This window comes from Sinohyriopsis cumingii, chromosome 18 (assembly GCF_028554795.1).
Source record: "Sinohyriopsis cumingii isolate HCF-2022 chromosome 18, ASM2855479v2, whole genome shotgun sequence".
In the NCBI taxonomy this organism is placed as follows: Eukaryota; Metazoa; Mollusca; class Bivalvia; order Unionida; family Unionidae; genus Sinohyriopsis; species Sinohyriopsis cumingii.
Genome location: NC_142978.1, coordinates 28,558,980 through 28,577,980, shown reverse-complemented (window position 1 = coordinate 28,577,980; position 19,001 = coordinate 28,558,980). Strand labels below are relative to the sequence as shown.

The 19,001-nt window shown below is 34.3% G+C and overlaps 1 protein-coding gene across 1 annotated transcript in view; it reads left to right on the top strand.

Annotated features, from left to right (window-relative positions):
* The window catches only part of LOC149776292 (sterol regulatory element-binding protein cleavage-activating protein-like), a 185,572-nt gene that overhangs the window by 124,100 nt on the left and 42,471 nt on the right, over positions 1-19,001 (top strand). The window contains exons 18-20 of the mRNA XM_089942747.1: positions 9,030-9,160; positions 12,987-13,072; positions 14,666-14,778. Coding sequence (XP_089798873.1) covers positions 9,030-9,160; positions 12,987-13,072; positions 14,666-14,778 — 330 coding nt within the window. The remainder of the gene's footprint in view (positions 1-9,029; positions 9,161-12,986; positions 13,073-14,665; positions 14,779-19,001) is intronic.

The following is a 19,001-nucleotide window of genomic DNA, read 5'->3' as shown; positions in this document are numbered from 1 at the left end:
CATTTCAATAGCATGTAATTGAATAAAAAAATTTAACTAACAGACAAATAATTAAATTACATATACATACATATACAATATACCTTAGAATTCATTATTAGAACACAAAAACATAAAAGTTTAACACAGCGTTACACTTTTCTCTATAAGCAAATACATGTGGATATCCAAATGCAAACAGTCGCACTTTTCTTCATAAGTTCAAAGTTCAAATATTGTATAAATTATCATTGTGGAATAATTTAGAGGTGTTTGATATGGGGATAGGTCTACCTTTAAGACACCTATAAAAGTCACAACTGTTACTAGGACTAATATTAGTACCCCTACTTTAGCCTTGCAATCAGCTGTGGGTTAAAAGAAAGCAGAATGAAGCTACATGTATGTAACAGGATAGCAGGATTATGTAATAGATACATCCATACTTTTCTAGCTCTATGACGAAATAATTGTTCACTTTTTCAAATGCATGAGTACTGTTGTATTGGACAAGTTCTGAAAAGTCAAGTTTCAGATAATGCTACATTTGAAATACTGTAATGTTACTTCTCTGTTCAGATAGAACAATATGGATATACCTGATTTAATCTACAGTTCATTTCATGAAAAATGCATTTATTTGTACTGTTAGATGAACATTAACATTTTGAAATGAATCCTGTTCTTTACTTCTTAATGGACCATTCCAAAATATTGTGCTTAGGACACATTTGATTCATGCTTAGGGTGATGAACCAGATCATTGCATTGTTACAGACTAAATGAATTCAAATGTAAGTTCCAGAATAAATATAAGATGGCATCCTTCATATGTGAGGTTATGATTCTCTAGATTCAGAAGAGGAGGATAATGCAAAAAAAAGGATTGAATCAGAGTTCCTCCCTTTTATTGTGGTCCCAGTTCTTTCATAGTTTTGTAAGATTATAAATAATGTTGAGTAAATAACAGTATGCTTCTCACTTACATAAAAATATTAAGTTTGGATTTGATAAAGTCTGTTATGCTGGACTTTTTGCAGTCTGAATATAAAAATAACAAACAACATCCATCAAATTACCTGTAAAAAACCCAAACCAAAATATCCTTGGCAGCATATCCTGCAAATCTGTACAATTCAACATGCATGACAGCTTGAAATGGTTGAAATTTCCCACATTGGATTAAGACTTGTTGTTGTTGTTGTAGGGTTTAATGCCATTTTTCAACACACGATAAGCTATACATGGCAGCCAGTATTAATGGTGAAGGAAGAACCCAGGAAAACCCAGGAAAGAACCACTAACCCATGAAAGCTACTGGCAAGCTTTCTGACATACCCACGTTACTCGAACCCATGCAGACAGAGGTGAGATGGCAGTGATCCGTAATGGAGAGTGCTTTAGACCACTCGGCCACTCGGGGGGATTAAGACTTGAATGTGTCCATGCTATAATATGAATCATACAGATCATGTAGGCTGTCAGTGCAAACTAATGGTAATGGGAGTCATTTTATAAAATTCGATTACAGGTACATTTAAATGGCAATAATTCACTTTATTTAGATCATTACGCAGCCATATTTCTTTGGAAGTTTACACACCCCATGAAATGCATAGTGAAAATCAAAGCACATATATATTTTTGGATGTGGTTAAACTAAATCTGATCCAGTACAAACTGGATTGAATGTGGCATGTTGTGATTTCATGATGAAAGCTGCATGATTGTGTTGACAAAGATTTGTTCAGCTGTGTCATTTATTATGATACACTCGATATCCTCTTTTTTTAGACCCAGTTTAGTGGCTGGCCATCATTGTAAAAGTTCATGCTGTCTGATTTGTGTCTGGAAGATTTTTGATTACATTTAAGGTGCAGAGCATTCAAAAACCAGGGTTAATAGAGTTTGGTTAGACTATATTCGTATTAAATTTTAGAACAACGACATTGAATTTAGTGAATGTTCATAAATATCTGTGTTCACATACACTGTAAGCCACAGCATAGATTGCACCTTGTTGATCATATGATACTTGTTTTAAGATATTAGTGGTACAAAAATATGAGGGTATTTTATTTTTGTATCCAAACCTAAATGGTACTATTGTGAAGCATTGATGTTAGCTTAACATGATCCATGAAGAATAAAAAACTCATTAGTTTTCTCTTCGTTTGTAATTGACTGATGCCATTGTACCTACATCATTACATCCCATGTATGTACAGTTGAGACAGTGGAAATTTTTTTGTCTCGAACACTGCACCATGGCACTTGATTTGGCAGAACACTGGAAGATTTACACTGAGTGCTAAATCAAGTACACTCTTTTCTTATGGCCCTGATGGACATAGAACACAATTAATTTTACTATGTGTTCTCTACATTTCTTTCTCAATACTGACCTTTCCACTGTGTGAGAATCAATACAAATCATATATTAATTTAAAATACCTTCAAAGATGAATTCATGGTGAAGTTCTTGTCAAAGGTTGACCTGCATTTTATGAGAGGCTGGGCTGTCAACAGAGCAGCATGTCAACAGAACACTGATTTCACTTCCAGATCATCACCAAGGCCTTATTACTCACTGTGCACTGTCACCGAAATACACATGGAACACCACACCCTGAGCTCATATTCTCAAGAATAAACAATTACCTTTAAATCCCTACCAAACATGCATAAATATAACTCTTCTGTCACCCCCAAAATGAGAGAGGAAAAAATGTTCAAAAAATAGACTAGAAATACATTCATGGGTACTGAACTGTAAGTACTATTTGTGACCCAATTCCTGATCAAAACAATTACCTCATCAATTTTGAGATCCAGTGGGTGATCAAGTAGCCCTGGCCAGCAGTCTCTTTGCCATGGGAACATTACCTCATCATTTTGTATGTGCTGTTTGAATCACATGACTAACTGGGCCTGGCCAGCTGTCTCTTTGCCGTGGGAAAATCACTTCATGATTTTGTATGTACTGTTTGAATCACATGACTAAGTAGCCCTGTCCAGCTGTCTCTTTGCCATGGGAAAATCACTTTATCATTTTGTATGTACTGTTTGAATCACGTGACTAAGTAGCCCTGACCAGCTGTTTCTTTACCACAGGAAAACCACTTCATCATTTTGTATGTGCTGTTTGAATCACATGACTAAGTAGCTCTGGTCAGCTGCCTGGGAAAAAGTTGCATTGACATTTAGGAAGGACATATATTAGTATGGTTTCAATATGTGCAACAGTGATGATGAAAATGAGTTTGTGAGCCAGGTTCTTGATGAAGTTGAAAACAAAACTACATGGCATGCCAGTGAAGTAGATGACAAAAGCTTGTATCAGAAAGGTAGTGCTCTCATGGATATTGAAAATGTTATTGTTTTGACCATATCACAAACAATGGAAATATACCATGCATCAGATTTACTAGATCAAGACTCTGCTGCAGGTAAAATGCCAAAAGAGTGACAGGAAGCACAGTCATCTACTAGTGTTTGTAACTCAGCTTTGTTTCAATGACTTGGCAGAGTGCAATATTTAAGAATTGTTCATTATTATGTCCTATGGGCTTAAACTACATAACAAGAGAAGGTAAAACCCAGCAAGTATCCTATGATCCAAATATAAATGTTCTTTAAAATACAAAGCCAAACAAAGTGAAAGAATTAAAATTATTTGCAGTAAGATGTCTAAAAATCTAAACCAAACAGTTGGATTAAACGTTTTGTTTTGAACAAAATCTGTTTCTAATTTATGCATGAAAAGGGAAGCATATGAAGTGGCCACAGGACTACCCATTGCCATACTCATTATTTGGATGTAATTTGTATTATTAAATTTGAAATAATTATTTTCCAAATTAAGTTTTATTATTTTATAAATATCTTCACTAACTAGTGTGCTGTTATTTGGATTGTTATCAAGAAAATATTTACACGCTTCAATACCATCTGTAAGGGGTATGTTGGTGTATAGTGTTGTTACATCAAATGATACCATGATTGAGTTAACTGATAGCTTTGGAATAGACTTCAACTTTTTAATGAAATCAGTAATGAGATCAGTAGTATCTTTAATGTATGAAGGAAGTGATTTCATTATAGGTTGTAAACACTGTCAATAAACTGGAATAGGTTTTCAGTGTATGAATTACAACCCGATATAATGGGTCATCCAGGGTATTTTAAAGATAAACTTTGGTCAGGATTTGTAAGAGTTTTGGGTAATACGTAGAATTGAGGTGTATATTTTAAGGAAATATCAAATTCTTCATACACTGATACAGAATTATTATTTTTAGCAATCTCATTAATGCATGTGGACATTTTTTTTAAAATTTCTAATGACACGTCTTCATTAATTTGTTTCTCTTCTTCTTCCAATAATGTGCTGGGTTCCTTGCAGATGGTAATTTGTTTCTCTACATTATAACACTAACTGCATTTCAACTGATTTGATTTATTTGATAACCTGTAAAAAAAAAAATGTAATATGCAAAATGTTGGAGAAATACTTCAACAAGCTTCTAAGAGAATGCATAATCATCGCTTTCATATAAACAATTATTGAGATAATCAGTTCTATAATATTTTATTACATTTTAATACAGATCAACACTCTATACTCGATTTTTCTTTCATGCCAATATATATTGTTCATGAGACAAGAATAGACTGATAAAGGAAAGTTATTCAATTCATAAGTTAGATACTTTTGTATCCTAATGGCCTTAATACCAAGATACTATATAAAACGGTATAAAATTTTAATTAAAAAATTGATATGTTTTATATTCTTTTTAAAAATTCAATTTTATGTATGATTGTTTATTATTTTACTGATTCAGTTTTCATTAGAGACTCGTGTATCTTTTCGATCCTGTCATATGTAGAAAATTGTTATGATGTTGCATATCATTTATGATGTTATGTCAATGATTTAATTGTTATTTTAAAATATATAGACGTCATCCGTTTCTTTCAAAACATTTTGTGCCTAAGATGCAGACAGTAAATGCGAAACTAGTTGCACAGTATTTGTGTTCTTTTTTTAAATCCCAATTACAGTATGGTATGAATTCTAGAATTTTCGAAATTTACTATCAATTTCAAAGTAATCCAGAAATGCTCCAAAGTTATTCTGATGTGCTTATGTGTTAGTACATGTACTACCGAAGAATCACTGTGCCCAAAAGGTTTTATTTCATTGTAAATCTGATGAAAGTTTAATGTCACAAATGTCCTCGAATACTTCATGGTTATCCAACAAAATTAATAAATAACTTCTTGAATGTATGATCTCTGCAATTTCAATTAACAATAAATAAATAAATCTAGATCATCTCGTCCCGTATTCTCAGAAGACTGAATTATAACTGTAGGATGAGAATGTGTTGCTTGAATTCCTTTCTCCAGTCACCTAATGCACACAAATAAATAAATCTGATTTACTAGAAAAGAGTCCCAAACATATAAATTATTTTATATTGTGAAATAATACCTTAACAGTTAATACTTTACTTTTTTATTAAAAAAAATAAATTAATGAGTCACCAGTCTGGGTTGGCTTGACATGTCTATAGTTAATACTTTACTTTTTTATTAAAAAAAATAAATTAATGAGTCACCAGTCTGGGTTGGCTTGACAGGTCTATAGTTTAGATCCTGACCTTCTTTTACCACTCATGACCAATTTAGACCAAATTAGGATGTTGACATGAACTTGGCAATTCCACCATGAATGAAAATAGTACATCTGGTAAAGACCAGTCACAGAATTTTTTTATATATATACGAAAATGGTACTAGCATCTGCCTCGCTTGGCGCTCAGCATTACTAGGTTAGGAATGGTTGGCCTGGTGCCAGGATAATGTGACTGGGTGGGACATGATGCCCAAGTGCTAGACAGAAATATAAACTGCCACATTAAGTAATATGACCAAATATTACTTGTTCTGTTTTAAATAAGTGTGATTCCTATGCCATCCATTTTATTCCGTTTATAAAACGTGCGATTCCAATGCCATCCATTTTTATGGTGCTTCTTAGACCTCTAGCTACAGACAACCTCCGTTTAGGGTGTTTTCCTATATATGCTGGAAACCCATGCGGTTAACCCATATTATCGCACTAGTTCACCTTAATACGACACATTTTCTCTTTGTTTTATTTCCTGAGCTTGTTGCAAGCAACAGCCCTTCAAAATATAGTTGTTGTTGTTGTAAAACTATAAATTGTTGTTGTTAAAGTGATATAGGACTGCCTCTTATATATAATTATTTTTAACGGGCTTTTTTTGGTGACAGATATTAGAATTTTTGTTTATTTTAATGTTAGCTTAAGCAAATATTAGCTTAACAAACTCTTCTTTTCGTCTCTCTTCGTCTCATTTGAAATATAATTATTATATCCAATTTCATTCGAGAAAATTTAAAACTTGGAAGTGTTATTTTATAAAATGAGATTTTATATCTTTCCAATATAAATTTGCAGGGGAGGTAATCCATATTCAGTCCTGCAGAAACGAAAACTATTGATTTTTTTTTTAATGAACAGTGGTGCGGAGAGAAATAATAAGCGCTGCTGAAAAGTCAAAGGGAAAACTCGTCTGTTTGTGGTCAAACTACTTTAATAATATCATAGCAATTACTCTAATTTAAAGTCTTAGTCTTTTCAGTTGACTATAACACCCATATGAATTCATATATGGTCTATAACGGTGGTCCCCGAAACTACGAAGTTTCGAGTGTGTGTGTGTGTGTGTGTGTGTGTATATATATATATACACATACACCATTTTGAAAAGCATGTATGAAATTTGCACGGCATGTTTGACAAATGCCCATCCAAAGATTCATTTTAAACTTATTACTGTAATTACGTTCTTGTGTTTAGATTATTTTTATATTTTAATTTATATAAACACAGTACAGTTGACCAGTCTATCGAGACATTACGGGGACCACTCAAAAGATTTCCTTTAAAAAGTTGAAAATTATCATAAATATAAGTGATCCATAGATTTATGTCATTAGTAGGTGTCTTTTTAGTAGAGGTGTCAGCTAAGGCAGGTCTATATATATGTGATTGGAATTGGTTTGAAAATTAAGTTGGCAGAATTTGATTATTGATGTAATGACAGGGTATTTATGTCTTGATAAGAAATTGAAGTAATAATAATAATAATAAATAAGTAAATAGTATAGTCTGTAAAACTATTTGTCAGTATTGACAGAGCCCAATAAAATTATGTGCGGTTCAGGTTACATTGAAAAAACAGTTAGTGTTGGTAGATCTGTACAAAGTATTTTTAAAAATTGTTATGCATGAATTTAAATTAGGTGGAAACTTCAGACAAGTATCATTCACAGTTCAAATTTAACTTTGATCATGTGTGTGTGATTTGTATTTTTAACGTAGCTTTTAACAATTTTTCGTTCATATCACTATGTATCCAGTGTGGCAGTTTACAGTGATGTCTAGCACTGGGGTTTCATTTAGTGTTTTTATGTTATTACTTGCATATTATTTTGTGTTGTTTCATGTATGAAGTGCCATTAATCACAAATTATTTTAAATTTATAGTTTGTATAAAGTTTTAATTAATATCATTATTCTAAATATTTGGACACTTAAATCCTTGAGTCTGACTTGGAAATTTTATGTTCAGATAAAAAGACTGGCAGAAACAATAAAATAAAAAAATAAAATCTAGATTTTTTAATGTTCAGACCAGATTGCTTTTCATCTCAGTTGTAGGTAACAGTATTAGACTTGATCATGGTGATTAAGATACTTACTGTTCCGGTATTTTTTGGCACCTACTGGACATAGACTAGAAAACAGGTTTCACCAGTGGCTACTTCTGCTCTGTGTGTGTGTGTGATTTGGATTTTTAACGTAGCTTAAACAATGTTTCAGTCATATCTCTACAATGTCTGCAGTGTGTCAGTTTATAGTGATGTCTAGCACTGAGGCATGATGCCGCAGACATGTAGCATGATGTCACACCCAGTCACATGATCTTGACACCAGGCCGACCAGTCCTAACACTAACCTCTTAATGCTGAGCGCCAAGTGAGGCAGCTTTTAGTACCATTTTTTAAATTCTTTGGTATGACTTGGCCGGGGATCGAACCCACGACCTCCCACATCAGAGGCAGACAGTCTAACCACTAGGCCACTGGAGTGGTGGCTACTTTGGCCGCAGTTTGCTAATCATAGTTGGTAAAAATAGAAAGTTAAATCAAACACAAGTCTTTTCTCAAAGAAATTCAGTTAGGTCATGGGTCACTTTAAGTAAAGATGTGTAAAATAGAACCTTTATTCAGATGGACCAACCTAGAATGGAGACGTATGATGTTCATTTAAGCCTGATAGGCAATGAAGTGCTCCAAATGCTTCTTTCCATTTCCTAATATCAGTCACCAAGATGAACATTGATTGTGCTTATGGCTGGTAAAATATGACATCATCAGACATTGATTGTGCTTATGGCTGGTAAAATATGACATCATCAGACATTGATTGTGCTTGTAGCTGGTAAAATATGCCAACAATTTTTGACTTACTGCTTGAAATTCTGTGTTTTTTCTGTATTATGACAACTTCATCTGTATTTAGTCAATTCATTTGCATACAATATGCAAATATGCTGCTTATCTAGAGCTCTTGATAACTGACTACAAAATTGCATACCGGAACAAAGCTTCTTGTTGTTGTTATTTTAGGGTTTAATGCCATTTTTCATGGTGGCCAGATCGACTGGTGGAGGAAGAACCCTGGAAAGAATCACCAACCCACGAGAAACTACTGGCAAGCTTTCTGACATACCCACAAACAAAACTTTTATTTAAACAGCAATTTTTTTAATATCTTCAAATATGAACAAATTTTTAAAAAAATTGTGAATTGGAAAGTTTCTTAATGAATTTTAATGAATTCGTTCGTTCTTAAAATCATCACTAGTATTTTAGAAAAGTTAAAATAAACTGAAAACATACAAATGAAATGTGTTTTTTCTTCTTCAGTTATTCTTCTTCAATTTCAGGAGATTTGTCCAGCACATTGCAAGAGTTATCTCTCCTGGATCAGGATAGACAGGTGAAGTCAGATACCATCTGGTGTCTAACCTGTAGACAAAACCTGGTTGTGGCAGGATGTGGAGATGGAAGGATAGAGGTACAGATTTTATTGAACTTCTTAAACCTTTTAAACTTGATCTGTGACTTAAGCTGTAGCTCAGATTCTCACTCCTGTGACACAGGTTACAATTAAACAATTGAACAGAAAAGGTATTAAGTGTTGGTACTCCACTGACCTTGATGTAGGGAGAGTAAAATTCAGCTAACTTAAATTTAATGGACTTTTGAACCACCAGCCAATCAATTAAGATCAGTTATCTTTCATATGTTGTCTGTCATGCATAGTCCATTGATAGGTATTGTTGACATCTAAATCTTGAAAACTGCTATTTGCACATGAATGTACAGTGAGTATTCTAGCATCAGGGCCTTTAAAATTTGTTTGAATGATGCTGACTAGTCAACAAGCATGGATACCATTAATAAAAATGTATTAAAATGTTTTTTAAGAACTCCTCAAAACCCATGCAGAGAAGTTGAAAAAAATTAATAAGCAGCATCAAGGCTTTAGGGTTTTTAGTTTTGTACAAATGTACAAATGTTAATAAACAGCTTCAGGGCCTAGAGGGCTTTTAGTTTTGTACAAAAGTTAATAAACAGTATCAAGGCCATGAGGGCTTTTAGTTTTGTACAAAAGTTAATAAACAGTATGAAGACCTAGAGGGCTTTTAGTTTTGTACAAAAGTTAAAAAACAGTTCCAAGGCCTAGATGGCTTATAGTTTTGTACAAAAGTTAATAAACAGTATCAAGGCCTAGAGGGCTTTTAGTTTTGTACAAAAAGTTAATAAACAGTTTCAAGGCCTAGAGGTCTTTTAGTTTTGTACAAAAAGTTAATAAACAGTTTCAAGGCCTAGAGGGCTTTTAGTTTTGTTCAAAAGTTAATAAACAGTTTCAAGGCCTAGAGGGCTTTTAGTTTTGTACAAAAGTTAATAAACAGTATCAAGGCCTAGAGAGCTTTTAGTTTTTACAAATGTTGCTGATTCACCATCAAATATGGCCATATTTTGATAAAAACAGAACAACCTTTTAACAGCTTCTTGAAAAGCACATAACAGGATTTGACCAAATTTGACAGAAAGAATCTTGGTTTGGAGGGCTTTCAGTTTGTTACAAATGTTGCCATGTCACCATCATATATTGCCACCATTACTAAAAAGAGAAAAAGTTTTTAAAAATTCTTAGAAACCCATTTGACAGAATTGTAAGAAATTATGCACAAAAGGTCTTGGATTGAAAACCTTTCATATTTTTATAAATGATGCTGCTACATCAAATATAGCCACTGTTAAAAAAATGGGGAAAACATTTAAACAACTTTAACTCATAATTTTACCAAATTTGACAGAAGACATTCCGGTGTTAAAGACTTTAATATTTACACAAATGTTGCCAATTTGCCATGAAATAGCTTCCATTACAAGATATAGATAATCATTTTAATGACATCTTATCAAAAATCACTAATGAGAATTGGATCAAATTTGACAGAAAGCATATTGGCCTGAAGGGCTTATGAGTTTATATTCCAGTTTGCAATTAAATATGGCTGCTGTTACTAAAAGCCTTTAATATCTTCTAACAACAGTTTTCAGAACTGAACCAAACTTTGTCAGATTGTGTCCAAGCTTGCATGCATGTCAGATATTTATGATCCTGATCTTCTGTTATATAAATATGGCCACTGTTACAACAAATAGAAACAAAATGACACAACTTTATCCAAAAAAAAACATAAACAGAGGAATTTGACTTTGACACAAAACTCCTTGAACAGAGGCCTTAAAGTATTGGATAAATGGTGCTGATGTGCTATTAAATATGAAAAAATACAGAAACTGCAGAAATAAAAAAACAGCTGTTTTTATTCTCTCTCTCTCTCTTTCTCTCTCTCTCTCTCCCTCTCCTTCTTTCTCTATCTCTCTCTCTTTATATATATATATATATATATATATATATATATATATATATATATATATATATATATATATATACTTGACCTCTTGATTCGGTCAGCTGGCTGTAAGGCCATTGATTCAGTCAGCTGGCTGTAAGGCCATTTGAGCTTCTAGATTGACCCTACATTTGTTGTTCTTTATCTCAGAACATTTGCTTTTAAAAATGTTTTCTCAGATTCCTCTGTTCAGATCTTCACTAAATTTGGCAAAGGGCATTGTGGCCTGAAAAGCTTTCTGATTTTCACAAATGACACTTCACTCATCTCATATTTAGACACCAGTACAAAAAAAAATAAAAAAAACAAAAAAACTTTAAATAATGTCTTATCAAAAACTGCTAAAAATAATTTTACCAAATTTGAGAAAGTGTTCAGGCTAAAAGGAGTTTCAGATTTATATAAATGAAGCTTATTCACGATAACATATGTCTGCCATTACTAAAATTAGGAAAAACTTTAATAATTACTTTTAAGAGCAACTTCATGGAATTTTGCCAAATTTTGGATAGTGTCCTAGGTTGGTTGCTTTGAAGATTTATGCAGATGATGCCAGTCTGTGTTCATATATGGCCACTGCTACTAAAAATAGAAGAAATATTTACACAACTTTATAAAAAAAATATGCCATAAAAAGTGTGACCAACATTGTTGCAAAGCATTGTTGCATAGAAGCCTTATTGGACAGATAATGCTGATGTGTATTCAGATATTGACAGAAATGCAAAAGCTAGACAAACATTGAAATGGTTGTTTTCATAATACATACAATCATCGGCATTGGAAGAAATTGCTATGACAAGCATCCTACTGACCCACATTTCTTTGTCATATTTGTTGCATTTGACTTGCATGCAGATGTCAGTCAGGTAAGTGATCTCATTTCCACTTGGACCTCTTGTTTAGTCACCAGACATAAGGCCAAATCAGCTTTTACTGATTTGCATCTGATGAGCGTCATTCATCAACATTTTCTGCTTTATACTTCTCAGAATCCACTGGATTTCAACCAAATTTGGCAGGGAGCATTCTGGCATGAAAGGCTTTCAGATTTTCATCTGTTATAAAAGCCTCATAATGATTGCTTCAAATACATTGCTCAAAACAATTTGACCTAATTGACAGAAGTATCATGGTGGAAGGGCTTTCAAATTTCCATAAATGATGCTAATTCACCCCCAGTTTTGACTACAGTAACTAAGATAGAAAGACTTGAAATTCTCAAGAACTACTTTCAGAATTTGACCAGATTTGACATAAAGCATCCTGGCATAAAGAACTTTCATTGGTTTCTTTTTACAATTGATGCCAACTGGTGAACAAAATGACTAACATTACCTAAAAAGTACTGCTCTTCTTGATTGACTGAAATAAAATTACAGGTTCAGACAAAAGCAAATGTTGAAGCTTTCCGAGATAGGTCAACTTTTAGGGAAGTTATGGCCTATGAATTCCCACTGTTTTTTAAAAATTTCTCCCAAAACAGGCTGGTCTGTTTAAGGCCAAGCATAGAAAACTCTCGGTAATGAGTGGGGAATTTGCAGTGCACCCAACACTAATAGCTCTAGTTACAAAAGTACTACAAACCCCCACACACAAAATGAAGAAAATAAACTGGTGCTATAAATCAAAACAAGATCTAAAGTCTTCCTGTTAATTTAAAGAATCTTATATTTAGAAAGAATCCTTATAACAGAAAAATCCTCATTTCTTGTCATTTTGGTATTCTAACATTTAAAACAAAAAACAATGTTTGCCATATAATATAAACAATACATTTTGTGACTAGAGTAGCATTTCACAAACTATAGAAAATTGGATCATTTGATGAAAATTCAGTTCATTGATTTATGGTGCTACTTATTATTTTTTTCATTCTGTCACAGCGAATTTGCAACATTTTCTTTCCAGTTTTGGGATGTTTCAAGTGGCATGTTGAAATGTGTGCATGCGGAAAACGGCAGTGGAGTAACAGCCATCAACTTTGTTAATGACAGGTATAAACTTTGTACATCAACTTCATGAGCAACAGGCATAAACTTTGATTGTACAGCAAGTTGTAGCATCATACTGTTTTGCACTCTTAAAGCCAGAGTTTGTAGCAGACATTTCAGTTTCAGGTTGGTATGACAACAATCATATAGGCAACATACCCATATATTTTTGCACATTATTTTAATAACAGTTTGGGATGCTGTTACTTGGTCATAGGTTTAAAATATTAGAATCCTTAACAGTGTAATGTTGGTAAAAACATACATTATATTGTTATTCTAGTATCCATGTTGGCATTGATGTTTTTGTATTAAGTTCTTGGAGTTGTCTCTGTTTCTTCAATACTTTTACATTTGTATCAGGTTGATTTGGTTGCAATAGTTGACATCGCTTATTTCACCTAAACATACCTCAGAAGCAAGGTTCATTTCATTTTGAATTCATGCCGTTTCCCCTTTTTGTTTCAATGCAGTACAATCGTAATTGAAGTCTATGTAAACTTTATGTCAATTTCTTTTTAATCGGGTTGGTAGATACTTACAGAAACAAGGTTTATGCTGGGTGGTCAATTTGGTGCAAATTTAATATTTATAGACACCAGAAATTGCTCTGGTTTCTAAGTGTTTTGTATATTTGATTTAATTTATATCTGATTTAATTTATTTGTTTGTTTGTTTGTTTTAAATGTTTTTATTCCATCACATGCTATTGTAATGTAATTTTATTTACTGGATTTGCTATTTTCCAGAAAATCAGTTCAGTTTTTCAAAAACCTAATATTAGAGCTTTGTTTCAAATGCTGACCTAGTTCCTGACCTTGATTCAGAAGCAGTAAGAGTTGAAGTAAACAACTTTAAAAAAAATGCTTTTTATTCATTCTTAGTGTGGGATTTATAGAATAAAATCAAGGATGTACTGGGGGTACATGACTTTAAACACGTAGCAATTATTTTGAAATTCTGATGCTTGAAAAAACAACAACTGAAATATGGTCTTTTTATAGTCTAGTCAGAATCAAATGAGGAATCAAACGCACTTCTTCCTTTTTTCATGAACTTTGCCCTATTCTGACTGAAGAGAGAAGTGATTTCACCTGAATATCAAAGTCCAGGATGTTATTGGCATGAAGCTTTTTGGGAGTGATCATCTTTGGAAGTATTGTTTATCGTTGTCTAACATGGGTAGAAGATACCTATTTTTCACTAACAATAGGTTCTTGTTTTAATTTTGATCATGAAACATGTAGACAGGTAAGGCATAGGATTCTGACTAATTCTTTTTTGTTGTCAATTTTAGCAAAGAACTATTAGCTGACACAGTTGATTTTACCATGTTATAAATTAACTGATAAAAATGGTATTATTACATTTGATGATTAAAAAAAACTTTTATCAAGCTTTGACAGAAATGTCTGTAATCAAAGTAGTTTTGTTTTAAAAAGAACCCAGCATATTCACATTTTCCCAGTGCACACTATTTGGTAACATTCAATTAGTAAATGTTAATGAAGACTGTTTAGCAGTATATTCTTGAAAACTGTGATTGTGGAAACTTGTAAACTGCAATGGTCCTGAAGAATTTTCTTTGCACACTAGGGTGATAGCTGCCAGATTGGATGGTAATGTGGAATTCCTTCAGCTTCAGACATCCAGAAATCCCTCACTTTCCAACACATTGTCTGTCAGCTCTCTCCACCGCCCAGTCAGAGGTAAACCCTATTTAACATGCTGTGATCACTTGTGGGCTCTCATTCTTTTAGGTGGAAATAATCTAAACTACTGCATATTTATGGTGAATGTTAGACATGTTGAATAGCTAAAGTGTGTGTTGTATACATAATTTGTCACTATGTTTTGTGTCTGCATTCTGGTACAAACCAACGTGGATTTTGCCCATTTGTAATAAGAACTGCAGATCTGGATTATCAGCAATGCTAAATGTGTAATTTTCATATAGTTTATTGTAATTATTCCATGTAATATTTAAATTACATATTTAACACATTAACCCCAGGAGGTTTTTGCCATTTTTGCCTGAAAATCGAGTAGGAAACACATTTTGAAAGCTATTTCTGAATAGACTCAAAAACACCAAATTCCTGGTCATCTTTCAATAACATACTGCCTAGTTGTGTTAGAAACATCATTTTTCGTTGGCTATTAGACTCGCTCATAAGCAGAAGGGTAAAAGTTGGACTTGTTTTTTTTTTTTTTGCTAAACGGAGCCATTATTTTTGTATGGAGACCACTTTTTATTCCAAATGCCCATCTTATCCTACTTTTTTCAAAGGCTCATCTGTCTGTTTGTAGTTCATACCGGTTTGCCTTAGATCTGAGACCAAAAAGTCTAAAATCCGAACACAAAATGGGATTCTGACCACGGGCGAATTTTGCGTAATAAAAAGTTGGGTCCAAAAAATGAGGTTTTTCTATCTGTATTTTGTAGTGCAACTAGATTTTCCAGATTATTTGGTATCACTGTAGAGCTACATCTGTCTACCTTTCTATAATACCATCCACTTTAGTGTATCGTGCATGACCATGACGCTACAGAGCTCGGCAGTAGGCTACTACCCCCTGCCCCGTAAAGTCGTCGCTAGGGGTTAATGTGTTAATGCTCTAATTAGGCTTTTTGGCCACTTATCTTATGTGTTATGTATATTTAACCTGTATTGTGTAATTAACTTTTATCCATATTTGTAAGTTGTATATCAGAATCTGGTCACTTGTAAACAGAATGTTTATGTAGCATCTGAGTTCACTGCCAGTCTTATTTGGAATTAGTTTGGGTTTTTATGTTGGATTGCTTCACATCCTATTATGATGCAGGTCAAATTGTTGTTATTGGTTTAATGCCAATTTTCAACACATAATAATGCTACACATGGTGGCCAGTATAGCTGGTGGAAGAACCTGGGCAAACCCTGGGAAGAATCATCAACCCACAGGAAGCTACTAGCAAAGCATTAGCCAAGCCTGAGACTTGAACCCATGCAGAAAGAAGTGAGATGTCAGTGACCTGTGAGGGCCTAATACTACTCTGCCACCTGGGGCCCCAGTAGTAGGTCCATTGAAAATGTGTATAAATAGGGATTTAATAAACAAATAAGTCATAATATATGCTATGCCTTCTTAGTGGTTGGCTGGTATAGTTTGACTTAGCACTAGTCCATTGCAGTCCTGCTAACATCCATAGCATTTGCCCAGGGAAATCACAGCATGTCTGGAAACCCTTTAGCAAATACAGGTGATGTGATTTGGACTTTCAGTGTAGCTTTAACAATTTTTCAGTCATATCGCTATGATGTCTGCAGTGTGGCAGTTTATAGTTATGTCTAGCACTGGGGCATCAGCTGCAGACATGTAGAATGATATCCCACCCAGTCACGTTATCCTGACACCAGGCCAGCCAGTCCTGACACTAACCTCTTAATGCTGAGCACCAAGTGAGGCAGCTGTTTGTACTATTTTTGTAAGTCTTTGGTATGACTTGGCTGGGGATCGAACCCATGACCTTCTGCATCAGAGGCAGACGCTCAAACCACTAGGCCACCGGAGTGGTCTGCTTAAGCGTTGATACAAGAAGAAGGGAGGGCGAATCCTACAAGTTTTTAGGCAAAAAGGAGGACGAAATAAGCCCTTTAAAAAACCGCGATGACGCTTTATGTAAACACAATTGTCGCCGTCGTTGCTGCGTTTTTGTTATCGTTGCCCTCCTGCGTCCCTTTTCGAAAACCAATTTATCCAAAAATCGTATCTAACCCGACTCGATACTGTGTTCGAGGATCATGTAAATTTATCGTGATAAATCCATGCAGCGTTGACTGAGCCTAACTAAATAAATTTCTAAACTTAATTATGTCCATATCACCGCTGCACCAAGTCTGATGTATATTTCGTAACGTGTGTGTATCAACTCCATTAAACACAGCAAGAATATTACAGTTATCCCTGATGACTTTAGGAATTTGGGTATATCGCTGGGTTACATAAATCACATCAGTGTTTTTGTGCCTGCCTCTGGAAAATATCCTGGCAGGATTTGATTGTTTATCCAACATCACATCATCATACACGACTAAATTGTTAATAAATCTATCAATATCATCTAAAGACGGCACTTCATTAATGTCAGTTATAAATTCAACAACATCATCACGGTCGTTTAATGATTTTGCACTTTCATTAAAATCTTTTAACACTTCGTAGCATCATTGATCGTCTACACTTGGTGCTACCAAATACAACTTATCCCACTTCTTTCATTTCATTATTAAATTTAACAACAATTGTGTCTTACCACTCCCAGATGGACCAATTATAATCATACGAACAGAATTTGGTAGCGCTGCGTGATGCTTAATTGGTTCTTGTTTCCTTGTAGCAGAAAAGTCAGTGATCTCCATTCGAATAATATAATATAAATATGGATTTATATTGTGTGAAATGTAGAGCACGTACCCCAACTGCAGACATAACAACCACTACAACAAAATATAATCGACAAGTGCTTACAGGCAAGTGTGAACAATGCGGTACAAAGAAATTTAAATTTATCTCCAGTGGAGCGCCAAAACCAAAGTCAGCGCTGAAACCAAAGTCAGTGCCAAAACCAAAGTCAGCTAAAAAAAATAAGGAGGTGATATCACAGCCAAGTTAGGAAAGTTACCCGGAACTCTGGGGGCGAAATATCCCAGAGAAAAACATCTACCCGGATATAATTACTGTGGTCCTGGAACCCGACTTGATATCAGACTTGATGACCAAGATCGACCAAAACCCGGAGAAGAACCAATAAATGCTATCGATAAAGCATGCCATGTCCATGATGTAGCATATAAAAGTAAAAATCTACAAGATAGGCATCTCGCGGATGTGAAATTAATTCGCGCACTAAATTCCATTACTGATAAATCTTTCAAGGAGAGGTTAGCAAGCTGGTTAATACAATCTGTGATGAAATCTAAGCTTGTATTAGGCGCTGGTAATTAATTATAATGGAGTCGATTTATTATTCCCAAAGAGGATACTTGAAGGGTAGTGCAGCAATTAGTAAACTTGCCAGTGCAGCAAAAGTCACACGTGATACTGCAGCAGATTAGTTATCCAAACAGGCAATATGGCAAATTTATCTACGGCATCCTAGAAAAATTAATTTTGCACATTTTAATGTTAGTGTGCCAAATGAAGTTCATCAGGCTGATATATTATTTCTGCCACATGATACCGTTCATCGTCGAACATATAAATACGCGCTAACTGTAGTTGATGTTGCAAGTAGATACAAAGATGCAGAACCATTAACGACTAAAATAACATCTGAGGTTGCTTCTGCGTTTGAACGAATTTATCAACGAGGTGGTCTGCGATGGCCAAATCTATTACAAGTTGATCCTGGCAGAGAATTTCAGGGTGCATTATCATCGCTGATGAAGCAACATAATGTCACCATTAGACAAGGGCATACTGAAATTCATCGTGATCAGGCAATTGTTGAGCGATTTAATCGAACACTTGCCGAGCGGTTATTTGTGTATCAGTACGCGAAGGAATTCATTCAGGACAAGAGATCGCGTGAATGGGTTGCAAGATTACCAAGCGTGATAACTGCATTAAATAATGAAATAACTCGGACAACCAACATGAAACCTGTTAACGCAATTGCCAAAAAACATATACCCGTACAACAACATGATTTTTCAGCGCAACCAATACTGGGCAATGTTACTGTGAGATATTTATATGAACCAGGTGAACTTGAAGGTGGTAAAAAAAGAGCGACTGATCCTATTTGGAGCATCACCACACACAAGATATCTAACATAACTAGATCTACTGGTAGGCCAGCAATCTACAGGCTGGATTTGACTGCTCCTCAACGTGGATTCACACGTGAACAACTACAAGTAATTCCCGAGGACACACAATTACC